We start from the raw sequence: 27,853 nt of genomic DNA, 5'->3' as shown, positions 1-27,853 counted from the left end.
GTTCAAAGCTAAAGTTTCTCAAATGTTGCTTAGGGCTCTCAGGGAAAGTAAATATCTTGTTTCTTATTTGATTGGTAAAAAAACAAATTTTCTTTCTTTTTAAGCAAATCCACGTTCTTTGAAACATCTTTGTCGTCTGAAGATTCGGAAATGCATGGGCCATTTGCGTCTGCGTTGTTCTGTCTTCATGACATTCCTTCCACTGCCCAATTGTTTGAAAGAATATATCCTGTACACAGAATATGATCTTTATGGACAAAGAAATGTGATAGGAACCCAGTAATCCAACTGCACAGAATTATAGTCCTGTATTTTGGGGAGAGTATTTTAATGGATTAAGATTGTAATATATGTAGTTCTTTTCATCTACTGGGATTTTTCATTTCTAAAAACCAGCCAATTACCGTGGTGAAAATTTTTCTGGATAAAAAGGAAAAAATATAGTACAGAGTAAGTACTGATAACCCAACATATAGTCCTCATAGCATAAAAAGCATCAAGGATTTAACAGAAGCAATTAAAAAGTAAGGGCAATAATATTTTAGAGCTATCTAGCATAAATGTTTAGGGCAGCATTTTGAAACAGATGGAATGGGAAATGTCATTCAAGAGGTATGATTCAGGTTGTAAGAAGGAGTTCAGATTCTTCTCCAAATGCCTTGGGTCTGCCCATCTGGGCTGAAAACTCTTTTAAAACTTCTACATCCTGCTTCTGGCTGTTAGGACAATATTGTGGTCCAGCCTTCATTGCAATATTTTAATTTGAGTAGAACTAAAGAGAAGCAAAGCCAGAGTCGCCCTTAGAAATGATAGGGCCCATTGCAAATGAGCCCTCCCCACACACAATGTAGCGTTGCCAGAGGGTTTGGGGCTTCCCCCATGCAAGTTCTGCTGGGAGCATGGGACTTTGTCACTCCCTCCCTCATACAGCTTCCAGTAGGGTTCAGGGACTTCCCTGGGGCCTCCTCTCCACTGCCAATCTAGCAGCAGTGAGCCGTCACTAGCAAGTTGCTGCTGGCTGAGAGGAGCATGTGAGGGAAGGAGGGAGACGTCCTGAAGCAGACAGGAGAGAGCAGCTTCAGGGAACGGTCAGAGAGGAACCAGCAGAGGCATATCCTCAGGCACACAAGAACACGCAGCTGCGTAGGAGTATCCAAAATTTGGGTTTGTATGCTGCTGCATATTTTGCATATGCCAAGGGGATGGCCCTGAGCCAAGGCATTTCCCCCTGCTCCCAACCATGAAGAGCTGGGAGAAATGTTTGAAATGTTTTGACTTATTAAGGTTTGTTATTTAGTGAATACTGTCCTCTGGTCAATCACTGCAGCATGGGAAGGAAAGGCAATGTTGCTATATACTGAATAGTACTTCATATATACTTACGTAGTAATTATCAATTTGCATGCTCATATAGTGCATTATGTAACTAAACATTTCCTTACATTTCTCAAAGTTAGGAATAGTTCCAAGTGTGCAAAATACTGCAGAAGAAACGAACAGTGGATATGTAAAAGTAAGCAGTTCAATAAACATGATGGCATTAATAGTATTTATTTTTTCATGAGTTTATATTCAGGTAAGTATAGAGTTTTATTTATACATGCAACTGTATCACTCAAGTTACACAATTCAAAAGCCCATTTTTCCCCCAGAAAAAATCTATAAACTTTATAAAATACAGATTGGACTAATATGTTATGATCGTTGCTTCTTACATGGTGCCTACTCAAGTACTGAATAAAACTAATAAGTGGGTGGGAAATATGCATTAGTATCTGTATTAATAGGTCTGAAGTTCTAAACCTTTCAGGTTGTGCTGGTATAATTTCTGTACCCATCAATTCTGTTCATTTACATAACCACAGTTCTTTAGAAAGTGCTATATATGCATATGACAAAGCTAACAAGATATGCATTAAAACAGCCAGCTAATGTACCAATGATATTTTCTATTACTGTTCAGTCCTTTATAGTTGCAAAAATAAATCAGCATCATGCCCCTCCATTTTCTTTTTATTAAGCACAATAAGTATTTCACTGGATATAATTGGGTAATGTTTCAAAATTATTGACAAAATTGAAATAGCTGAAGCCCTACATTGCCCACATATATCTGTGAAATTGTATATTTAGTGGGGAAAAAACAAAACCATACCAGTCAAGTGCCTTTTTTTTTTTTTTTTGGAAGCAAACATCAGAAAAAAAGTCTTTGTGTTTTAAAGTAAGTCTAATTGAAATGAAGATTATTGTACAAAGCCAACTTTGAACTTTTTATTAGCGAACTTAAAATCACATTAACTGAAGCCCTGGCTAATACCTTCACACTCAGAAAAGTAGATATTAAAGCCAATTATCAAACTGACACTAGGTGTAACCATTTGAGAGTGATTGCTTTATTACAAATAGTCAGGGAGAAAGTTATAAGACTCTTAAAAACATTGAACAATTTCTTATATATCACTAGAACAAGACCAAGCCAGTACATTATGATAAGATTTTGACCAATCCACAACATTACAAAATCCTTTGTTTGAATATAGACATCATTATGGAACATCAATGCAGGCACAATGGTATGGTGACGTTATTTTCATGATCAATTAGACATCACTGTAAGCAGAAGAAAGTTACTTTATTTCATGTAAAGAACTTTGGGCAGTCTAGTAAACAAAAGAGATTTTGTGAAAGAGTAAGGGACAGAAAGAGAAAAAAAGAGTCAATTATGCACAATATTTCTTTCCTGGATTCACTTAATATGTTAAAGAGTTCTCTCTTAAAAACCCAAGTAAGATGCAGGCAAAGACTGAAAATGTTGTCTTTTTGTTTGTGTGTGAATTATGAAGGAATTCACTTGTAGGAGTTTTGATAAAAGAACTATATAGACTTATTTTCACGTAGCAAATACTTAAGACTTTTCTTTTGATGGGAACGGGGGTTGAAGGTTTAGAATACAGTGCATACTGTGATAATGAGGAGTCATTAATACATTAATTCTGTAAATTTTGATCTACAACTCTTCAAATTATGCAAAAGTAAAAAACAGACCACAGGTTGAACCTTTCTAATCTGGGACTCTCTGGTCTGGCAACATCTATGGTCTGGCATCCTTGGGGACGGAGCAGTGTATGTATAGGGGGGTGGGGTGGGGTGGGATGGGGGAGGACACTATGGCAGCAGAATCATGGATGTTGCCAGACCAGAGAACCCCAGTGGCCAGTAGGGGAGCCAGGTTGACAGCAGGGTACCAGCGGCCGAAGACCCAGCTGGAGTTAGGAGAGGAGCCGGGCCAAGTGCCCTTGGGTCTTCATTGACCTCCCTAGCAAACTCCCTGGTTTGGGACTGGTCTAGTCCAGGGAAGTTGGACCAGGGAGGTCCAACCTGTACCTGTAGGTTAAGAGAAATGTTTTGTGTAATGTTTAAGATTATAGTAATTAAACAACCCTGTCTTCTTACACTCTGTGCAAATATCAATTCTAATTTATAAAAATAAACCTTAAACATAAACACAGGGTAAGTCCTGCTTATTTAAATGAATGTATACGTAGAGTAAATCTGCTGGCGACTCCAAATTACTTTGATTTACACTCATGTAATTGAGCACAATTGATTAGATTTCCTGGGGGGAGGGAGATCAGCTAATTGTTATTGTTAAAACAGAGTCAACTCTAGCCTCATGATTACTGAAAATGTTTCATCTCATTTTTTCTTCCAGACCCAAGAAACCATGTAATAGAGTACGCATGCAAATAAGTTTGTCTTAACTGACCGCATTCAGTTCCTTGCGGGACAAAATTATGGATCTTTTAAGCTTGATTAGTATAGCAGTGTTAAAAGAGCAATTTTTCATGGCTACAATGGGCAAATATTCACAGTGTAACAGAACGTATTACATATCCAAAAACACCCAGCATAACATACCTGCAGAATGTATGTAACAACACCTGAAACATGAGAACATCCGGAGGTACTGGTTTGTCTGTCACACTTATTTCTTGGATAAAAACACTAGATAGTCACCCAAATAAAATATAAGCCTACAGTGTTGCAACAAGCATACTAACCACTTAACTAAAAAGTGATAACTATGAGGATAAAGTTTAGCAATAAAAAGATGGTTAGAATTAATCAACACTGTTGCCACAATGTATGTTTGTTAACTGGCATTTTTAAATCTATTTCTAGATAACTGAGCTTTAAAAGGCCCAACATATTGGTTTCACATGCTCCAGGGCCATGACTTTAGATGCTGTAGATAATATAATTCACCCAATGGCAGAAAGATGGGAGGTCAGAGTATTTATGAGAAAAAATGAACAAAGAGTTTCTAATAAATATTTCAATCTTATTCCAACATGCACTTTGATAGCAATCTACGAGCCATAGCAAAACACTAATGTAAGAAAAAACGCACCAAATTAGGTAACTTATGATCAGAGAGCATTTTGTTGTTTTTTTGTTTAATGTATAGATAAGAATCTCTGCATTCAGACCCCACTCAATCTTTGTCATTTATTGTAATTAAAAAAAAAGTAGCAAAACCAATTCTCTCTAATGACTGAGTTATAAATTTTATACAAAATATTGTTCTAAAATCTGTTATATATGGAAAAACCACCTCCTACAGCTTCCAGAAGCTAACCTGAAACCACTGTCTGAAAGAAGCAGTTACACTGGAAACTTAACACACACATTCACACACGTTCTACAGTATAAAGTGCATTCCACAGGGTCAAATAGCTACTTTGACATAGGCTATATAACAATAAAGCTATAAAGTAATTCTAGCCTTCATAAAAATGAGGTGGCACCTTATTAATCTGCTTTATACCACAGAGCTGATCCATCCTTCAACTACTATTTACTAGTAATTGGCTTAGTTCTTCATCCTTCCATCTCCCTTAGCAGTGACTTCAGATCCCTTCCAGACTACATGTCAGTAGGCTCACTAACCCTACCTGCTTACTCACTGCCACAGTACAGATACTGCTGCACAGAAAAATCTATACACAAGCTAGTCAACCTAACTAGCTTGAATGTTGATTCTGTGGCTAACAGTAATACTGAAAATAGCACAATGAGGATTCGGCACAGGTAGTACAAACCCAGCACACACCTAACGTATATACTCTGCTTGCTCACCCTGCCAGTCTTTGTACTCATGCTAGCTATATTCAAATTAAGTCAAGTAGGCTAGCCCCTGAAAAGCTTTTTTTGCTTTGTAGATATACCTTAAATGAGACCAGTCCCATGCCGATAGGATGACATGATTCAGAGAAAAAAAAAGTCTTTCTTAATTGCACTGTGGGTAAGGGAGACATGCAAAATTACCAGTACACATGCCACACACATAGGAGAGGCTTGGGTGGGTCTATTGGGTAACTGTAGCAAACCTCTCTTGGCTTTGAAGTAGTTTTGGATCACAGATCAAGACATTCTCTTCTCCAAGCACTGGCCTCTCTCACAACTTCACTCATTTCCATCTCTTCACTTTAATCTCCTTGAGCATGTACTCCACTCAGGCTGCCTCCACGTCCTTCAACGCTCTCTCAGGATCTCCTTAAATCTGTTTTTAAACACCTCCATAGGTGGTGTAACTGCTTTTACCAAGTGTAAAGACCTCTCTTCTCATTCACTTCAATCTACCTTTCTACTCCTAAGGATCATCCACTTTATTCAATTCCTTCTGTAAGGTACTTCCCACATCAAGAAGTGGGGTTGCACTTTCTTTTTAATAGCTGAGTCATTCTAAGATGCTGGAAAAGAGATTATTCTCGCTCAACTATCTATCAGGCTCAAACAACTATATATTATGACATTAATGCAGAAACAAATGGAAGAGATGCAATAATATGTCGTATCTTAAAGAGCCACATATCATAGTAAATTACATACATCCCCTTTTTCCCTTTTATTCCTTGTAGTCGAATATTTATGCTAGGGTACTGTAATATCTATGGCTACCTGAGAGCCATGGACAGCTAGACACACAACAACAAACCACCTGACTTTACAAGCCAAGGAATAAGAAAAAATGATCCCAAAAAGTTTTTGAAAACTATTAAAATATTTCCCTCAAATGATTTTTGTGAAATATGTAGCAGAAGGTTAGGTTTTGACTATCATGACTGAAGTGATTTGTTTAATTTACAGAAAAATTGAGGCTGAAGTAAACTAGTCAGGCAGTGCTGAAAATCAAAAATTATAAATGATCAATTTCCAATATTTTCAGTGCCTCTTCTGGGAGATCATGAGTTAGGCAGGAGAGTTAAGATGCTGGGAGTTGAGACTATTCAAAACCCTGGAATAGAGCCAGACGCTCCACCATCTTCTGACTATTCCTTGCTAACATCACACCAGGCTATCCTCTTCTGTCTTGTATAATGGGATTATGAGTGGACATAAGGGTTTGGGAGCATGGTCCTCCTCCCTAGTCTCCTCTAGGCTGGGTCCCATATTCCCCAATACAGCATATTTTTCCAGGTGTTGCTGCTGCCTTGTCCTAATCTGAATGCATTTGATGTCTTTAGGCTTCCAAAAACAATATAAAGAATATGATGTATATTTCTTCCTAGGCCCAAGCCACCATCTCATTTCACTGACAGTTACATGAGGTAAGGTACCTGAGATCTATTATCATCATTCTCTAGGATCTAAATTTGAGAGGCATAGTTTTCATTAGTATTTTCTGATTGTATTGTTTGTTCTGTTTCCAGCTGTGACCTGATGTTCTCACTACAATTTTGAGAAGTGAGGTGCCAATTCAATGCTATTTGTTTTTCCTAAACAGAATGAACGTACATTTTATCTAGTTGGCTTTCTAAAGGCTGACAGGAACCCTACCCTAGCTAAACTGGTTAACTATGGTCATTGGCTAGACTGCAGCCAAGTTTAAGGATTAGTGCAGACAGATAATGGGAATCCCGTATTATAAAATCTTCAAATAGATAGAGTCCAGCAACAGTTCCTGCTCAAATAAGTTGTATCTAGCTTTAGTTAACATCTAAGCTAAAAAAAAAAGTCATTCTGTAATTAAAAGATATTATCTAGGCTAGAACACTGCCGTCTGAACACAATTTGTGTATCTCCCCTACAATAAAATGTCAGAAAACAGCTGAGAGGGTTGAAATTAACTACCTCAGAAAAAGAAAATTGTCAGAATTGCTCTCTACCATCTATACTACTAATTCAGTGTTGGTATTCAGATAAGCCCTTTAATTAATATGAATGTTCCAACCACAATGGGAATAAACAATCCCAATTTACTGAAATATCTCTTCAATAAAAATAATGGAATAAAAACTAAAAAATTAATTGAATACCAAGAAAATCTTCAAGTTGACAGTGCCTCCCACATGAAATGGTGGCTGTTACACTTAAATTGGCCAACCAGCTAAGTAATCTGTACTGGGCAATAACTAGATCACATGGTAAACTGAAAAGACATTATTTCATATTCTTCCTATAGTTTTTTGGAAATTTTACTCAGATGTTAAGCAAGTAGAGGAGGCAGAAGTGTGAAGTAGGCTATCACCTGGTCTGCAAAAAAGGGAATGTTAGTGAAAGAAATGAGTCAGGTTAGCCAGAAATGTAAGCAGCCAGTGCAAATTATGTAGATAGTCCAAAAATCCTACAGCCATCCAGCCTTTCATAAACCTGGGATTGACCACATGGGAGAAAGTCTACATATGCCGCCTTTTGATCTTCAAGTTGGCAGGGATAAATGGAAGTCTTCTAGATTAGAAGATAGCTATTCATGGGAATGGCTATATACAGTAAAGTGTACAATGAATTAGAAATGACATTTAGAACATGTAACAAGCCTTATATAAACTGGAAAATATTTGTAAGTTGAAACTGAACAAGTAGTACATGTACATTTCCTTTCATTACTGTATTACACTAGATTTTCCCTGACTTGGATACATAAATGTATCCTCTGTTTATGGACTTCACTATATACAGTAATCTGCAAAAATAAATAAATTCTCTTACATTAACTGATTTCCTATTTGGGGTGAAAAGATCAAAGCACATCTGCTATTGTATAAAATATATTATGTACATCATGCAGTTCTGATGTAGCATGGAGATCAGGCTTAAGAGCTGTAAGCAAGACACCTGTGAAGAATGCTTCAAGCAATTTAGGTAGAAACTAGGATCAGTATGCTTGCATGCTATTGCTATTAAATATTTTTTGCAAAATATATTTACATGCAATGATCCAAAACTCTACAAGCCCTTTTTAGTAAATGTAGTTAACTGGTATGTGGGTTTTTAGAAGATCTTCAAACAGCTGGTTCAATCCAACATTTTCACAATACTAACATACCTTGTATTATAAAGTAAACTCCAAGTTCTGGACAGTTATTATAGTCCTATGACAGAGAACTGAGATTGTGGTACTTTTAGTTTCATGGGTATACACATAGTATTCTCATCTTGATATGAAAGGGTTTACAACACAATTCCCTATATATCAAGATGCAAACACAAACTTCTAAGTCTTGTCTAGTTGAAATGTAGTAAAATTGTATTTACCATCCAAGAAAGTGTCCTAAGTTATCTTAAAGAGAAAACAGAGACAGTACAATCCAATTTGAAATAAATCAAAAATTAAACTCTCTCTCTCAATCTAAGGGTACGTCTAGACTACATGCCTCTGTCACCAGAGGCATGTAGATTAGGCTACCAGACATAGGAAAATGAAGCGGTGATTTAAATAATCGCCGCTTCATTTAAATTTACATGGCTGCCGCGCTGAGCCGACAAACAGCTGATCAGCTGTTTGTCGGCTCAGCACGATAGTCTGGACACGCGGGTGTCGACATCAAAGGTATTTGTCGACCACCCAGGTAAACCTCATCCCAGGAGGCATACCTGGGTGGTCGACAAATACCTTTGATGTCGACACCCACGCGTCCAGACTATCGCGCTGAGCCGACAAACAGCTGATCAGCTGTTTGTCGGCTCAGCGCGGCAGCCATGTAAATTTAAATGAAGCGGCGATTATTTAAATCTCCGCTTCATTTTCCTATGTCTGGTAGCCTAATCTACATGCCTCTGGCAACAGAGGCATGTAGTCTAGACATACCCTAAAACTATTGCACATTTATCTGGCGATACGGAGGATTAATTTTTATAAACCTAGAAACAGTTCTCTGCAACAGTATTTAGATGCAGCTTAGTACTGTTTCAGTTCAAAGCCCACTTTTGTTCCCCACAAAATATTCTGTGTACTGCAATTTAAAGAACACTATTTCAGTGTACTGTTGAAGCTCCATCAGAAGATGAATTTTTGCTTCAAAACAGTCAGCTGCACAATCAGGTAAGTGAAAAAAGTTGTCTATATTTAAAAAGTCTTGAAGATGTAATTCTGTAGCAAACATAGCAATGACATCATGCGTCTTTCTAACATAAGGAAGAAAGTACTTATTTACATTAACAGGCAAAATTAGTTAATGTATGTTTAAAAGAAAAAAACAATCTTATCAGCATATTGTTAAATCTTCTATATAGTAAACAGACCCTCCACCTCTATTTTTTCTTCTTGTGTAATTTGTGCCATTTTACCACAAATATGTCCAAAGGCTCCAGTTTTAACAAGATCATGCTTCAGACTCTCTTTTCTTCTTCCCATCTTCTCCCAAATCACTGTCTTCTGACTGGCTACTGCTAAGGACTACAAATTGTCCCTCTCCGCTGCTCTGACAGGGTCTACTGGAAGCAGCTATCAATCGGCTCTGCTCCTCCAAGTCCTAATTTGGGAGATAGAGAGAAAGGAAGAGAAGAGGAAAAAACATTCACTTCATAGTGAAATCAAATTCCAGTGCCCCTCTGTGTAAGTGGAAATTATATTATTTAGAGCTATAGAGTGGCAATTTGATTAGTAAATGCTTCATAGATAGCAGTTTAAAAGATTCTACAGGAAACCAAAAACTACTTCAGTGACTAGTATAGATTGATTTAAATCAAAGCGATTTAAATCATGATTTAAAGCAGAAGAAAATCTTGATATAAATCAAATTTAATCTTCTTTTGCATTTGTACTTTTCTGGTATTTCCTAAAAGAAACTGATTTTTCATTTGGTGGTGGTAACCAATAAAAAAGTGTTACTTTACAGCTAAATTAAGTTTTCATGCAAAATTTGGTGCTTCTTTTTGCTAATCAAGAAGGTATAGTAATCTATACGCTTTACTTAAGCAATTAGGTTAGATTTACCTTAATTCAGATTCTTAATATGTACATTTATTATTTTCGAAAATAGTGAATGATGCATTTCTTATTTACTAGATGAATATTAATTTTTTACTTGCAATGTATCACATTCTATATGGATGGAAATTCAAATTCAATTAAATACACAGAAACAATGTTTAAATTTTTTAAATTAACTACAGCTACTTTAAATGCACTGGAGTAATAAAAAAAGTTTATCAAAGCAATTTGATTTATTGAAGTACAGTAAAAGCTTTTTTATCCAGTGTGTTGGAGGAATGGGGTGGATGCTGGTAAGTGAAAAATTCTGGTTAAGTAAGAGGGTGGTGGGCAGGGCTAGGGTTGTGGCACAGAAGGAGGGACTTTAGGTACAGGAGGGGGCAAGGAGTGCTTACCTCAGGCAGCTCCCAACAAATGGCAACCTGTCCCTGTTGCTCCTGGTGGAGGTGTGCCTATGTGGCTCTATGCGCTGCTCTGCTTGTAGGTGCCACCACCGCAGCTCCCACTACCTGTGATTCCTGGCCAATGACAGCTGTGGAGCTAGCGCTTGGGGCAGAGGCAATACATACAGCTGCCTAGCCGTGCCTCCAGCAGGGTCAGGCAGAGCTGGCTTTAGGCTCATTCGGCCGATTCCCCAGAATGGGGCCCCACGCCTAAGAGGGCCCTGCTCCCAGGTGCGCGACATGTGCAGTGCCACACCAGGCGCGTGACGCATGCACAGTACTCACTCCCCAGGCAAGCGATGCATGCGCCAGGCCCCGGGCGCACGGCACATGCGCAGGGCCCTGCCCCCGGAATCGGGCCCTGCGCTTCTTAAAGCCGGCCCTGGGGACAGGTTGCCGGTTATGGGGAGCCACCCAAAATGTGCGCTCCCCACCCCCAGATCTAGCAACCTGAAAGGCCTCCCATGCCCAAAACCCCTCCCCCAAAACTTTTTCTGCATTCAAACTCCCTTCCCAAGGTCACTTCCCACTACCTAGTCCCTACCCCAGTACTTAAGCCCCACACCCTGTCCCACACTATAAATCCTTCATGACTGTTCCTCTGCCTAGAAGCAGCAGGGACATGTGGCTACTTCTGGGGATCCATGTGGCGACCATGCACCACCCAGAGCCTGCCGACCTTTCACCACCCAGACTTTCGATGAAAATTTAGAAAAGCTGGTTTATAGAGCTTCTTGATTAGCATAGAGCCGGATAACATAGATTTTACTACTTTATCTTTAGTGAGTGAATTGAATGGACTTTGACCAAAATGTTCTTCAATATTTTAGAACTACAGTGAAACCTTTGTTATCCGGCACTCTGTTAACCAGAAAACTTTGTTAACCAGCATTGCCCCCGGCCACAATACTGTCACATCTTCAGGCGCACAGGCCTGGCTTGGTTTACCCATGATTGTCTTAACAATTTTTTATTTAAGAAGTACTAATCATCTTTAACTCAAAATAGAAATGTGAGACCAACTGCCTCACACTACAAAACCACTAATATTAAAAACTTGAGTTTTACTATTATTGTCCATTGGTTTTTCTTAGGTTGATGGGAACGTCAGGTAACTGGAATTTTTAGATAACCGGAACACCCTAATCCCTGAGCGTGCCAAATAACCAGGTTTTACTGTAGTAGAATTCATTCTCTCACATCTAGTTTTTATTCATAGACTGAAAGAGGAAAACAGGTTTCCTTGCTTTTTCAAATCCCAGTGGTTTCTGCACTTTGTATGAGCTAGTGATTGAACTGAACTGGTTGACTAAACTGAAATGCAGAAAGTACTAATCAAATTGCCACTCTATGGCTCTAAATAATACAGTTTCCATTTACACAGAGGGGGAACTGGAATTTGTTTTCACTGTGCATCTGTAGAAAAGGCTACTGCTGTCAAAAGCTGGTTTTACACTTCATCAAACTATCTGGTTGTGCTTGACTTCCATCACTAAAACTTGCAGCGTTAATTTTCTTTAAAATTTAAATTTTAATAGGCTTTAACATAGGCAATCATGATTTCAAATATGTTAATAGGTTTTTTAATGAATCTATATTTAATTTAAATAAAAATAATTTTAATAATCAATTTTATCCATCTGGGCAGTAGCTAACAATGTGAAGAACAGCTAACAAGAAAGCATGTTATTCTACTAATGTATTCCTATTCCCAACAAACACTAATTTAAATTGATGAGCATTACTGCAGCAGCAGACCTCACACTTAATACAGTGACATTTATTATCTCTGAATTACTATTTACTGTTATAGACCATTTAATTTTGGAGTTTTATTACTTTTTAACTTATCTGAAGTCAGGTAAAATAATGCAACAGTAACTTGGGGGGAGAGGGGAAAATGTTGGGATTTGGTTAACAATATTTTTAGAGTTGCAGTTTGAGTCTGCCCCCAATTGTAAGTAAAAGGTGATCATTTTTCAAAAAGATTAAACTTTTAATGCGATTTCTATCTAAGATGATTTCAAATGCATCATTTGTTACATCTTACATTCATGCTTTCTATGGTTATTTCAGTCAGAATGTACGCTAAAATTAAAATATTAAAGCTTGCTTACAGCATCAGATCAACAGATCCATTATTGGGGTAGCAGAGAATGCTTAATGCCCAGGAACAGGCACAAATTTGCAAAGCTGAATATCACCACTGAAAATATGAAGCGGCTAGCCTATAGACTGACAAACCATCCTTGTCCACAAAGAGCTTGGCTATAAGGACAAAGCCAACCATGCAGAGATTTATTTAAAAAAGCTTAGCTTTTACTAAAGTTTAGATTCAGGAAGTGAAGCAGAAATAAAATTGCTCGGATTTAACTATAAAATATTTCCATCGTCTAAGAAATACAAAAATGTCAAAACCCAAAATTTAGCAATTTAAAATGTCAAATTGACAGTTTCCAAGTAAAATCAAGCCCACAGTGTTTCTTCTACTAATGAATGTGAAGCTGTATGGGGTACAAAGCCATAAAAAGTACCATGAAGGTTAATGAAAACAATATTAGTAATATAAGCAATCATGAGACATACCTTTTCAATTTGCTTTTGTTTACTGAGTTCTTTCTGTTGTTTCTCTTTTACTCTGTCCATCTCTTTTTGTTTTTCTGATGCTCTACGATCCTAGAAAGGTAAACATATGAATAAGAATAATCTTTGTAAATTGGGATATGTAAAACACTGCCACTTTGTAGGAGTTTCCTTGAAATAGTTATATCAGTGTTTGATTTTAAAAATATTTATATCAATATTCTTACTTAAAATCATAGAATCATAGAGCTGGAAAAGACCTCAGGTCGTCATCAAGTCCAGCCCCCTGCTCTAGGCAGGACCAATCCCAACTAAATCAACCCGGCCAGGACTTTGTCAAGCCGAGACTTAAACACCTCTAGGGATGGAGACTCCACTATGTCCCTAGGTAACCATTCCAATGCTTCACCACTCTCCTAGTGAAATAGTTTTTCCTAATATCCAACCTGGACCTCTCCCACCGCAACTTGAGAGGATTGCTCCTTGTTCTGCCATCTGTCACCAAAAGACTGATCTCTAATTAAATGAACAACAAATAATGGATCTACAATATCTTTTACCAATCAAGAATAGTGATAGAAATGTAGCCGTGTTAGTCTGGTGTAGCTGAAACAAAATACAGGACTATGTAGCACTTTAAAGACTAACAAGATGGTTTATTAGATGATGAGCTTTCATGGGCCAGACCCACTTCCTCAGATCAAATAGTGGAAGAAAATAGTCACAACCATATATACCAAAGGATACAATTAAAAAAAATGAACACATATGAAAAGGACAAATCACATTTCAGAACAGAAGGGGAATGCGGGGGGGGGGGGGGGGAGGGAAGGAAGGTGAATGCCTGTGAGTTAATGATATTAGAGGTGGGGAAAGGTAGATGTCTGTGAGTTAATGGTATTAGAGGTGATAATTGGGGAAGCTATCTTTCTAATGGGTAAGGTAGTTGGGGTCTTTGTTCAGCCCCCTGCGGAGAGTGTCGAATTTTAGCATGAATGCCAGTTCAGAGGATTCCCTTTCAAGTGCAGATTTGAAAGTCTTCTGAAGTAGGATGCATGTGATTAGGTTATTAAGACAGTGTCCTTTCTGGTTGAAATGGCAAGAAACTGTTTTTTCTTTGTGATCCTGTCTAATGTCTGTGTTTTGTGGGCATTGATTCTTTGGCGAAGTGTCTGAGACGTTTGTCCAAGGTACATAGCAGACAGACACTTTCAGCACATGATAGCATAGATTAGATTTCTGGATGCGCAGGAATATGTATTCTTGATCTTATAACTCACTTGGTTAGGCCCAATAATGGTGTCAGAAGAGTGAATATGTGGACAAAGCTGGTGAAGGGTATGCATGTGTTCATTTTAAACAAAATGTGATTTGGAAAGTGGGTATGCATAAAGAAGCATGCTGTGGCTCACCACCCTAGCAACAGCCTAGAAAAGGCCAAAGGGAGGGGGGGTGAACTCAACATGTGGAGTGGAGAAGTACAAGCATGTGACAAACAAAGCCATATATGGAAAGGTTGAATCTGATTGGTTTAGAAGTTTGTGTTATGTAACCTGTAACCATGTGCTATAAAACAGCAAGGGGAGGGGCTCCTTGCTCAAGGGGCTCTGGCTGATTTTAGTACCAGGGGCTCTCCCTTTGTGCACATTGAATAATGTTGAATTGAATTGAATTGAAGACCCTTGATTCTGCCCAGCACCTGACCCTCTGGGAACCACAAAATCCCAACACTGGCAACGGGGTTTGTTGCAAGGGATTCCAGTTTGGGTGCACCTGTTACAAGTAAAAGTATACAAGGGTGACACTCAACATAGGGCACAATAATCTCTGTTTATAGAGGGTGGTGTCTAATTTTCCATTGTTGATTTGTACTGTGGTGTCCAGGAAATGGATCTCTCGTGTGGAATGGTCCAGGCTGAGGTTAATGGGGGAGTGTAGGTTGTTGAAATCAACCAGACAACTCTCCAACACCACATTTTACAAACCTCTCTTCTCTGATCCCACCTCGGAATACCAAAAGAAATTATTCTGTCTCCTTAAAAGCCTCCCCTACAGCTACTCGGGAACAAATCCACACAAACACCTTCTGACCCCCGACCAGGATTTTTCTATCTGCTTCCCAAGATCCATAAGCCTGGACACCCCGGACGCTCCATCATCTCTGGTATTGGCACACTCACTACTGGTCTATCCAGCTATGTAGACTCTCTTCTCAAACCCTATGCAACCAACACCCCCAGCTATCTCCGAGACACTACTGACTTCCTAAGGAAACTACAAAACATCGTTTACCTCCCCAATAACACCATCCTTGCCACCATGGATGTAGAAGCACTATACACCAACATCCCACATGAAGACGGATTACAAGCTATTAGAAACACTATCCCAGAGGACACCACTGCCAACCTGATAACAGACCTATGTAACTTTGTTCTCACCCACAATTATTTCCAGTTTGAGAACAACTTATACCTCCAGATCAGCGGCACAGCCATGGGTACACGCATGGCCCCACAGTATGCTAATATCTTTATGGCTGACCTAGAACAACGTTTTCTCAACTCCCGTCCCCTTTTACCCCTTCTCTACTTATGCTACATCGATGCCATCTTTATGATCTGGACGCATGGCCAAGAAACACTAGAGACAATTCCACAGAGATTTCAACAACCTACACCCCACCATTAACCTCACCCTGGACCATTCCACACGAGAGATCCATTTCCTGGACACCACAGTACAAATCAACAATGGAAAATTAGACACCACCCTCTACAGAAAACCCACTGACTCATACAGTTACCTACATGCTTCCAGCTCCCATCCAGCACACACCATACGATCCATCATCTATAGCCAAGCCCCTCGATACAACCGCATCTGCTCTAATCCCACTGACAGAGACCAGAAACTTCAGGATCTCTACCAAGCATTTATAAACCTCAACTACCCACCCGGAGAAATAAAAAAGCAAATTGAAAGAGCCAAACGAATACCTAGAAACCATCTACTACAAGACAGACCCAAGAAAACTAACAATAGAACACCACTTGTCATCACCTACAGCTCCCAACTTAAACCTGTCCAACACATTATCAATAAATTACAGCCTATTCTAGAACAGGACACTAAACTCCAAGAAGCTCTGGGAGACAGACCCATAGTCTCCTATAGACAACCACCTAACCCCAAGATGATTCTTACCAACAACCACAGGACATACCACACTAATACCAACCCTGGTACTTTCCCTTGCAACAAACCCGGTTGCCAGCTTTGTCCACATATTCACTCTGCTGACACCATTATTGGGCCTAACCAAGTGAGTTATAAGATCAAGAATACATATTCCTGCGCATCCAGAAATATAATCTATGCTATCATGTGCCGAAAGTGTCTGTCTGCTACGTATCTTGGACAAACGTCTCACACACTTCACCAAAGAATCAATACCCACAAAAAAGACATTAGACAGGATCACAAAGAAAAAACAGTTTCTTGCCATTTCAACCAGAAAGGACATTGTCTTAATGACCTAATCACATGCATCCTACTTCAGAAGACTTTCAAATCTGCACTTGAAAGGGAATCCTCTGATCTGGCATTCATGCTAAAATTCGACATTCTCCGCAGGGGGCTGAACAAAGACCCCAACTACCTTACCCATTAGAAAGATAGCTTCCCCAATTATCACCTCTAATACCATTAACTCACAGACAGCTACCCTTCCCCACCTCTAATATCATTAACTCACAGGCATTCACCTTCCTCCCTCCCTCCCCCCGCATCCCCCTTCTGTTCTGAAATGTGATTTGTCCTTTTCATATGTGTTCATTTTTTAAATTGTATCCTTTGGTATATATGGTTGTGACTATTTTCTTCCACTATTTGATCTGAGGAAGTGGGTCTGGCCCACGAAAACTCATCATCTAATAAACCATCTTGTTAGTCTTTAAAGTGCTACATAGTCCTGTATTTTGTTTTACCAATCAGTCTTTGTAGAAAAGGTATTAAATCTTTATTTATCACTTCTTGGCGAGTTTAAATGACACCTAAATACTATGCAGTGGGCTCTTTAGAAATTCTTAATCTGTAGATTGCTGCTAGGCATACAGTGCTATTATCTATTTACTTAGCATAATAAACTATATGTATACACTCGTGTGAGTGCAAACCTCCCCCTTTTTTCCTACTTAAGAATCTTACCAATTCTGCATGAAAAGCAATCTGTTTTGCCAGTCCAACAGAGTCACAAATCTAAATATAAACAAATTGAATACTCAGAAATTATGAAAAATTAATATTCCTTTAAAATTAAGACAAACTTCCACAAGTTCAGAAAGACCGTGTGTATTAAAGAACTTTTAGATTCTTGGACTGACAGCCAATTAAAACACACACACACACACACACACACACACACACACACACACACACACACACACACACACACACACACACACACACACACAAATTACAAAATTTCTTCATACAGTTTGAAAGAGCTAAGATCTTGAAATCCACATCAGATTTGAAACAAGATAAAAGTGTAAGTAACATGGGGAATACCTTTTCCCCTTCATTGTTTGATTCAAATATATAACAAACAGATGTTGTATGACTCTCAACTCTCCCTCCAGAGGACCGAAGTACAAATCCAAAAAGGCGTTTATTTTCCTGGTGTGTAGTGTACAGGACTACATTTGGCAAAGGAAACTGTCAAAAAACAAGAAAATAATAGGAATGTAAAGTTTGGTTTATACATCTTTAAATACCAGATACCTACATACTGTAGCTTATTAAGATAACAAAATAAATGGACATGCTCGGTGGAAAGTATTTTTATATCTAGATCAGTGTTTCTCAAAGTAGTCTGCAGATCAACTCTGAGAAACCTGTTCACTGGCTGCTGGGGTCTGTTTATTTTCCAGCTCCACAGCCACAGAGCCTGGGGGCTCCCACTGCCTCCAGTTCGCCTTTTGCAGCCAACGGGAGTCGCAGGAAGTGACATGGGCTGGGCCACCACTTCCTACGGCTCCTTTTTGCTGCAAACAGTGAACCGGAGCCAAAGGGAGCTGTGAGGTTCCGTGGCTGCGGAGCCAGTAAATAAACAAACCGTAGTGGCCAGTTAGCAGGCTTCTCAGAGTGGATCCGCAGACCATTTTGAGAAACACTGATCTAGATCAAATTGCTTGATAATGCTTTTGACATTGAAGCAAACTGAAACAGAGGTTATCAAAAACATTCAATAAACAAACACATGCAGATCTTTCAAAAACATACATTATGTAAAGAGTAGTATGGAATTTGCATACAGCAAAATGTTAGTGAGCTTTGAGTTCTGTGTGAGCATATGCATGCATACATTTTCTGATACTCCACTCTTTTATACAAATTCCTTCTGGGTTTACATTTTCAATATGTGGTCTCAGATCAAGAATGGATTGTTTTTTGAAAACCATGACCAGAATAAAATTAGCAATTTTGAGTTATACAAGAGGAAGGAGCTGGGAAACCCACACACAATTTTTGTATTACGTTCAGTTGACATTTTTAGTACTTCCATAATTTAAAAAGGCTGAAGTGAGAAATTTCAAATTTGGGTTGCTGTCAAGACTTTATAAAAGACGGAAAACAATCCAAGTTTGAAGAAAATAGTTTTAAATTAATTTTTTAATTATCACGATTCAAAGTTAAAACAGTCACACTGCAATTTTTTTAAGTACCTTTTTTGGGGGCCCTAATACTAAAACAGTTTAGACCACTGAGCACATGATGAATTGTCTGTGTCACCTTTAACAGCTTACAGCCCTAATACAGCTCTGCACTTAAGACTTTAGAGCTAATGAATGCACAGGTGCTTTTAGAATTGAGTTTTACATACTTCATTGATAAAGGAGTCCTGAAAGTACTTATGTATAACTTTTAATTCTTTTCAGCTCTTTAAAAAAGACTCTAAAAAATCAAATGTGAAGCATTACTGTTTATACAATAAAAACTAAAAAAATAAGCAAACAAATCAATAATAAAAGTTAAGGCTGTTGCTGGAATTTTAACTTGGACATACTGAATATATTTTATGTGAAGTATTCCACTAATTTCTTTCAGAAAGTAAAACAATGCTCTGTATTATTAATTTATGTGGATAAAAATAAGTTGACCATAAGGCATACAACATGGCTTATTTAATATGTTAGAACTGTCACATTTGAATTTCCTCAGTCATGTAATTGACCTTTCAAACTTTAATGTTAATGTCTGACTTAGTACTACTCTTTACACAAACCTATCTTCCTAATTTGATTATACTCTTGCCATTTCAAATAATGAAAAAGGTACTTTTTGAAATGTTTATTTAAACTAATTCATCTCCCAAAACAGTGTCACTTAGACATAATTGAGAAAATAACCTAGTTTTTGTAGGAAATTATTTAGAAACCTTATTACACAGAATCAATGATATTTAATAGAAGGAAAATTATAGTAAAATAAAATTACACAAAATCTGAAAAAAAAGCACTTAAAATGACTTACCCTAAGCCTTGTAACTTGTGTCTGTGGATCAATTAACCTAAAAATGTTAATTAAACAAATCACAAAGTAAATTTTACTAAATTGAAGGGGGCATTTCAAAACACTTATGGAAGTCAACTTCCATAGAATTTAGGAGGAATACTTACTTTAAACAGTCACAACTGACTAATAAATGTGATTCAGTCATCCTGAAAATGTTATGGATAGCTCTGGCTGCTAGTATTTGGCGCATTGTTTCATAAACAACATCTGGACTTTCATCAGATTTAACTTCCATGGAGCCAAGGAATCTTACAATAAATAACTGGTGAAGAATGGAATCTAAGACAGATAAGAGTATTTAATAAGCAGTACCAACCCATTTCTGGGTTTTCCTATTTAAACATTACTATTTCCATGTGTAATCACAGAAGAAGGATTTCTATGTTAGTAAAATTTTATAAACAAAACCTCAACTAATCACACTAATTAAAAATCATGCTTCCAGTATGTATAAATGACAGAAGCAGATTTTCAAACAGCAAGATACATATATTTCTACCAAGTTTTTCAATTAGGCTTAGCGAACATGAAAGACTCAAACAATTAGACTTTCAGACTATATATAGTCTGATCTGATGCAACATATACCATTGCAATACAGTTATCCAGAAATGGGTGCTGAGCTAATTATCTTATATACATCTGCTGATATAAAAGTCAATTTTATAGCTTCTATAAAAATAAATTTAATTTTAAAGAGTATCTCTATCAAGAATATTTTGTACTTAAGTGAAATCCTGTTTTACCTTCTGTTTCAGATTTTTTGCCTCCAGATTCACCAAATGGGTTTGTACGTCTATTAAAAAAATTAAAACATTAAACCAGAAGTCAGACTGCAAGAGCCATTGACATATAACCTAGTCTCATTCTGCATCAAATAAATCAACAAAGAATAATTTCACAGATTGGGGTTGAAACTGATAGTAGTCCACCTATGAGTCCTAAGAACAGACTTACTAGATGTAGGTTTAAGACACAAGCTTCTGCATCTGAGTGGAGAGTGCAGATGTAGGGAAGAACTTTCAGGTGGTATTGTCCCATGGTTGTGGTAGGAATGCAATTTGAGGTTGAGGTCAACATTAAATACAACCCCAATGAGTGACTTAGTCTTGTTAATTTTTGAAGACATGGTTTTAAGGGATAAAGTCTCACTGAACAGCTTCAAGAAGTACAGCCAAAAGCTAGTCCTCTAATAAATCAATTGAAAACAGCACACCTTTCCTCACTTTTTCAAGCTGTTGCATTACTCATTGCAGAGAAGTCTCTGGTTTTGTCTCAAATGCAGCTCTCTGAAAACATCCCTGGGGTTTTACTCCTAGAGGGTCAAGAGAAACGTGGCTATTTCTGATTCTCAGCAGAAACATAATTACTATCAATTATAATACAGTGAAAATACTCTAGGCTTCTAATCTACATTTCTCAAGAGAAGGAAAGCAATGTAAAAAGAAAATTTGGAGCTGGGAAACTAGCTGAAGCTCTCAAAGAGAATGGAGAAAGGAATTTCCTTGGTTTCTTGGCATAGCTGCAAACTCTCAATGAGGACAGCTGAAAAATAAGAGTTAGATTTAATTTAAGCTTTTACCAGGAAACAAGTGAAGTTGTCACTTTTTCTCCAGTGCCTGATATTGTCCTAAAATTTACTTTTAGAATAAATCTAACATTTGCTTGGATATCTAATATAGACTAAAACTCTGTCTTATTTATCTGTGTGACTTATAATAATGAAATGTTAACTTGAACTAATCAAAAGTGTTGTGTGAACTTTGGATAATCGCTGAACTAAATAAACTCTGAACTAAAGTCTGCATGGTAAAATATGTATAAAACAATAGCGAGTCTCCAAAAAAGATTGTTCATCTATTCAACTATACCAAGGAAAGTTTCCATGGCCGGACTTTCTTGGGGCTCAATTTCTGTCCCTCAAAATCAGAATAGTATGGACAGTAGGAATGTTAAATATCGGTTAACTGAATAGTCGATTAACCCTGTGAATTCTTATCGGTTATTCGACTATTCCATAGTTGCCTAGAGGCAGGGCCAGTAGCCAGTGCGCTCCGACTCCACTCCCAAGGAGACTCCTGCCACTCCACGCTGCTGCCTCTGTATCAGCGGCAGCAACGTGGGGTACCAGGTGGGATTTGGTTCACAAGGGGAGCCAGTTTAAAAACCAGTTCCCCTCACAGATCGGCTGCTTGTCACCCCATACTGCTGCCTCTGATACAGAGGCAGCAGCACAGGGTGGCAGCAGCACCTGTCCAAGGGAGGGGCTGAGCTCCTGGACCCAGCACAAACTGGAACTGAACTGGGCTGCCTGCCTGCCAGGCTCCTATTACACTTCAAATGCAGAGCCATAGCAGGGATAGGTCCTGGACCCGGTGCGAGCCAGGACTGAGCTGGGCTGCTTGTCAGCCTGCTAAAAATGTACTGGCAGGTTGGGGGGGGGGGGGGTGAAAGAGCAAAGCATGTAGTCTAGTGCATTAATCTATAAACTTTTGCTTATCTGTTTATTGGTTAATTGACTACACTAATACATCCCTAATGGAGAGAGTAAATTCTAAGCTTTCTGTAGTCTAATACAATGTTTTTAAAAAAATCACCTAATAGATGTACATCATATTTGTACCTGAAACTCAGTGATGATTTTTTAAAAGAAGTATTGTGATAATGATACTAAAACACATAAAGCACACTGCTAACCCATACCAAATGTAGTAGGTTTTTTTAAAAATCTTTTTAGGGAACTACTGTCTGCTTCTCTAGATAATCTCTCCCACCTGGGACAAAATCATAAATTTATATGACAGAACAATTATCTTTGATACGAGTCTTAGATACACTATTATGCTTTTCATTGCCTAAGCTCAGGTCTTTTGAACCTATTTTAATTAAGATGTTGTACAAAATCTGATTTTAAAGCCTGATTATTCTTCTATCACAAAGGGAAAATGAAACTGTCAAAAATGAGTTGAGTGGAATACTGTACATCACATCATTTTAACTGTTTTGTCTGTGTGAGCTCTAAGTTGCTTCAGTCTCATAGTAGGCATTCCAACATGGGATCACACAACACACAACTTAAATATTTTTGTAAAAAAACTCTCATAACTGACTGAAATCACAAAATATTTTCAGTTTCCCTCAGATGAATGGGATCTACTATCAACAAACAAGATTAATACCTGAATTTTGTACATACAGTTTTGTAAAGGCAATGTATGGTATCTTATCAGGCATCTAAATTTGAGTGGGAAAATAAAATGAACAAAAACAAGCAGGAAAAAGAAGCTGTTTTATATTTTGGGAGAACTGTAAGGATTCTCAACCTGTAAGATTACTCTAGAAGCCTAGATCATTTTCACTCACCTTTTAGTTTAGGAAGAATGTCATCAGTATGCCATCATCATCTGGAGGCAGGGCTACTAAATTTCTCTTGAGTTTCCAAGAGGAAATACCCAAGGTGCCGAGCAAGCAAGCAATAGGAAAGGAAAATATACTTTTTAAAACCAAATGATTGTGAAGCATCAGCGGTTAAAACAGGGTGAGAAAAGCTGCTGCAAAACTGAAAAAAACTACATCTTGAATCTACTGCACTAAATACTTTATCACAATTATGTGTGATAAAAATACTGTTCTAGATGTACTTGTGACAAAAAAGTCAATGTAAAGAAAATATACATGGACAGAGTTGCTGATACATGCTGATAAAAGCTGGATACATTTAAAACAGACAAATACAAAATGTTTCTCCCACTGCTTCTCCTACCTGCCCAACTGCCCTGAAGTTTTTGCCTGACCAGGCTGATCTTCACTAACTGGAGAAATTATATCAAATTGTATAGGTGTGTCAGGAGCAACAAGGGAATCCAAGGAAAGTGCTGATAAAGCTGCTGATTCAGATCCCAGAGACCCAGAGCTATTAGTGCGAGCTGTCAGAGGACGAGAATGTCTAAACATAAAACAAAAAAGAGATATAAGCTGACCGATAACAAATGACTCTATTGAGGACATATATGTAATATTATGAAACTTGGGAAAAATAAAACAAGACAAATATTAAAAGAAATTTAAGACAAACAATACTATCAGTTCACAGTAAAAAGAAATATAGACCAGGTTCAAATTCAATCATATTCTACTTTCTTTTATCACTAATATGGCACCAGCATACTGGAATGTGAAATATCATATGGCTGTATAGTCTGATATCAGTTGTTAAACAGGGAAAATTGAATCAAAATGGTGAAAAGCCAAAAAACTAGCCACATGGCTTAAAAGGTAATGTAGAAAAACTAGATATGCTGCTAGATCTTTTATTTATTAATAATGCATTAAAATATCAAAAACATATTTGCCACATTGTCAAAGAACTTATTTTTATCCTATTAAAGACTTTAGAAGTCATTGTAGACAACTGAAACCTCTTCTGAAAATCATTTTATTTAGGATCCTTAACCAGACACCAATTAGAAATGTGCTTTTAAAGTGACCAACTATTCTGTAATGTACATTATTGGCCGCATGCTCTCATGTCTCTGTTGAAAGGAAGGAGATGGGGTGACAGCCTCCAGAGCGGATTGATTTACACGTGCAGCAATTTCCTAGATAATTAAAAGAAAAAAAGTAACTGAAAACATTTTCTCCAAACTCAATTTAGAATTTTCAGTTTAAGTTTTATTCACATGCAATAGGATAAACTATACATGGAACCTATCAATCACGACAATAAAACACTTCCATTAGTTTTTCTATCCTCTTCATGCAGATTTCCAGCTGGGTATTTTTCATTTTACACATTTGTTTTAGGATGCTGTGAATTCCAATAAAAGACTTTTGGTAGAGACAATATAAAATTGCCCAATTAAGCAAACCTAGTGGGAGGTACAGAGGGATAACTGCTGCAAAAAGTCATCCAAAAGGATCCACAAGATCCATCAGTTCACTTACAAAATAGCAATGTGTGAAAATGCAGAGAGAACTTTGTATTTCTCAGTAACCTGTATATGAAATTTGAGCATATGTAAATAGTTGTGATTAATGAATCATGTCAGATACACATTATGGCATTGTCACCTTTTTTCAGAAGGTAATGGAGCTTGTTTATTGCACTTCTGAAAGCTCGATTTCTTTTACAAAAAACAAGGCAAAATTTTCAAATGAACTAGAAAGTGTTTAATTGTAATGATTACACTAACTATATAATACACAGAATCTTGCTAACAGAGGAAATTTTTGTGTATTCAATTTTTTAAATGAGGCATGCAATTATATTAAATGGGCTGTCTCCAACACCAACTGTTTGAAAAACAATCCTACTATAATAAAAGGCTGGTTATTTCAAGATAATAACTTCTGCTTTCCATGAGGAATAACGCTTAATTCCAAACAGTGGTGGTATGGATGCTCCACTGCTGCTATTTCGAAATAGCTACTCCCTGGAGTCATTCAAAGTAATTACTCCCCCGTGCTTCCTGGGGCTCTATACTGATGTAGTGCATCCACATTAAGTAAGCCTGCCTCAGACTAATTTCAAGGCTTCCCTGTAGAGTGAACATACTTTTCAAAATAGTTATTTTGAGAGTTATTTTTTCAAAATAAGTTATTTCAAAATAATTTCCTAGTGTAGATATGCCCTCAGAGGCCTTCTTTGAAAAAATCTGGCTACTGACGTCCAAAATTTAGAGTTTGCATCCTATAACCCAAAACTGGCTAGCATCGGTCAACACAAAAGACATCATGAATTTTGTCCTTGGCTTACACAGATCCCTATGTGGATACCAAAATTTTGTATCTGCATCCACATCTGTATCTGTAAAAATGAGCCATGGATATCTGCATCCACATCCGCAGATGAAGATACCAACGGACATAATCTGTGGATTTTCAGGGCTCTTTTTATGTAACATTTGGACATAGCCTTCTTAATGCTGTAAAGATGGTTCGTGAGAAGTTTGTATCTGTATACTTTCTTTCATGTTTATCTCCTTCAAGAAACTAATCCTGTTAATTCCATGATAACAGCACACATTATTACATATTTAAGATTAAATAATATTTGACTGAAGTTAGGTGTGCAACTCCCACTGAAAGTCATTGAGAACCAGGCATCTAATTTCCTTGATACCTTTGAAAAGCCCACCCTAAACTTTCATTTAAATAATACTTCCAGAGCGTTTCTCCTTCAAACAGATTTCATTAAAGTACTGACATTATGTGATAGCAAGAACACAAAAAAGCAATATTGTACTTTAAACTCATGAACTGATCACATTTATTCTCAAACCCAAAGAGCTAAAGTCATGCCTGACTTCAGTGGGCACTACAAGGAAGAAGCATTTGTTCAACCAATTACTCTAATTTACTAAGATTTTGGGTGTCCTCCAAAACCTCTGAATAACAAGAATTATATTTTGCCATCTACTGAATAATCAACACCAATCTGATTAGCCCTATGCATTGCTTCCTTCCTATACAGTTACTATGCTACGTTACTCTGGAAGAAGTGTGTATTACTTGCTTATAAACATTGATAATGCTGCTAATACACACACCGATTTACAAAACAAAATGACATGTTTCCTGCTATAAAAAGCTTGCAGTCTAAGATATAAGAAGCATTCAACTTAATTTTATACTACAGGTTGACCCTCTGCAGTTCAACAGCCTGGGAATCTGACCAGTGCCGAACCAGAGAATTTGCCAAACTACGAGAGGTCAATATTGTCTAGAAGCATGACCAATACTTACACTACTTACTGAGCTCTTAGAAAACATGTAGAGGTAAATTAGACCTAAATACAGCCACCAGTCCTAGCTCTGTGTTCTGTGCTGTTAAACAGACTTTATAGGACTGCAGGAAAGTTGGTCACACCCATCAGAAATGGATAACTGGCTAACTAAAATCATTTCAGACCATGGATGTTGTCGGACCAGAGTGCTGGACTAAAGAGGTTCAACCAGTACAAAATCAGATCTAAGAAATCTCTTTAAATGAATATGTATCAAATTTAAATGTATTGCTTTGAGTTAGTTTTCAGTATTATAAAATAAATGATCAAAGTTACCTCAGGGTTTTCACTTAGATATATCTGTTTAGAGATGTTGTTTATTGTACATATCCACTAAAAGAAAAAATAAGAAGCATTAATAAGTATATCATAGTTTTAAAATTCTTTTTAGATATCTTAACTATTTTCCCCACCACCTCTTCGCATTTAATGTATCTTTACGAAGTGACACACCAGGGCCTATGTATTTCACTGAATTTGCTATGAAATTCACTCCAAATAGCAGAATTTGCCTCCAGAATATCAGTTATCATTAACCAAAATTCTAGAAAGACTGTAAACTGATGGAGCAGCATCTTCTAGAGACTGCTGAAAACTGTGGCTTTGAATTGTGAAAAACAATTGGTATCCTGTGAATTCCATGATTGCATGGCCACAAAGTTATGTACTTTATTTTTCCCAAGATGCTATAACATGTAGTATGTCTACGATGAAATATTCTATTTTATTGCAACCAGCACTGGTATTTTGTTTTCTATCTCTCTGCTTTATTGCAACCTGCTTGCAGCTGCCTTTTATTTATCAACTTTGCCCTGCAAGGGGGAGTAAATTGGATTACAATACACACTGCCTGAACTGTTCCATGGAGCCCAAGTTATAATCCACCTTGTTGCTAGAAGTGTAGTACATACAAAGTTCTTCTGCAATTGACCACTACACCAGCATGGCACGGTGCAGAAGCAGATGCTCCAGCAGCTAGGAAAATGAGCTGCAGAAGCTGGCTACAAGCTCCCCCTCATGTCTTTGGCATGCAGGGGGAAACGGTTATGAGTTCAGATGTTGGAAAAAGTGATGGGAGCTAAGGGAGCAGAGCTGAATCAATTGGGTGTCTTAGCAAAAAACTCTACTGCAAAAAAATAAAAACAAAAAAAACAATCTCTTTAAAAAAATAACTGATTAATTTTACATGTGAGTATTTTTAGCTATGTTTCACAGTAGTGATGATTGCACTCTACATTCAGCAACAA

The 27,853-nt window shown here is 37.5% G+C and overlaps 2 protein-coding genes across 3 annotated transcripts in view; one reads left to right on the top strand and one right to left on the bottom strand.

Annotated features, from left to right (window-relative positions):
- Window positions 1-2,180, top strand: part of ASB14 (ankyrin repeat and SOCS box containing 14) — a 33,322-nt gene extending 31,142 nt beyond the window's left edge. For both annotated transcript variants that reach the window (XM_089781207.1, XM_025188578.3), the window contains one exon: window positions 105-2,180. In XM_089781207.1, the coding sequence (XP_089637333.1) occupies window positions 105-283 (179 nt within the window). In that variant the 3' untranslated portion in view covers window positions 284-2,180. The remainder of the gene's footprint in view (window positions 1-104) is intronic.
- Window positions 2,181-9,038: 6,858 nt separating this feature from the next.
- The window catches only part of APPL1 (adaptor protein, phosphotyrosine interacting with PH domain and leucine zipper 1), a 56,100-nt gene continuing 37,285 nt past the window's right edge, over window positions 9,039-27,853 (bottom strand). The window contains exons 13-22 of the mRNA XM_089781206.1: window positions 26,883-26,939; window positions 24,328-24,419; window positions 23,585-23,767; window positions 20,568-20,617; window positions 19,926-20,100; window positions 19,780-19,816; window positions 17,815-17,961; window positions 17,452-17,502; window positions 13,246-13,335; window positions 9,039-9,755 (exon numbers count right to left, since the gene is read on the bottom strand). Coding sequence (XP_089637332.1) covers window positions 9,606-9,755; window positions 13,246-13,335; window positions 17,452-17,502; window positions 17,815-17,961; window positions 19,780-19,816; window positions 19,926-20,100; window positions 20,568-20,617; window positions 23,585-23,767; window positions 24,328-24,419; window positions 26,883-26,939 — 1,032 coding nt within the window. The 3' untranslated portion in view covers window positions 9,039-9,605. The remainder of the gene's footprint in view (window positions 9,756-13,245; window positions 13,336-17,451; window positions 17,503-17,814; window positions 17,962-19,779; window positions 19,817-19,925; window positions 20,101-20,567; window positions 20,618-23,584; window positions 23,768-24,327; window positions 24,420-26,882; window positions 26,940-27,853) is intronic.

This window comes from Pelodiscus sinensis, chromosome 11 (assembly GCF_052426305.1).
Source record: "Pelodiscus sinensis isolate ZL-2025 chromosome 11, ASM5242630v1, whole genome shotgun sequence".
Classification (NCBI taxonomy): Eukaryota; Metazoa; Chordata; order Testudines; family Trionychidae; genus Pelodiscus; species Pelodiscus sinensis.
This window is presented reverse-complemented; position numbering and strand designations above follow the sequence as displayed.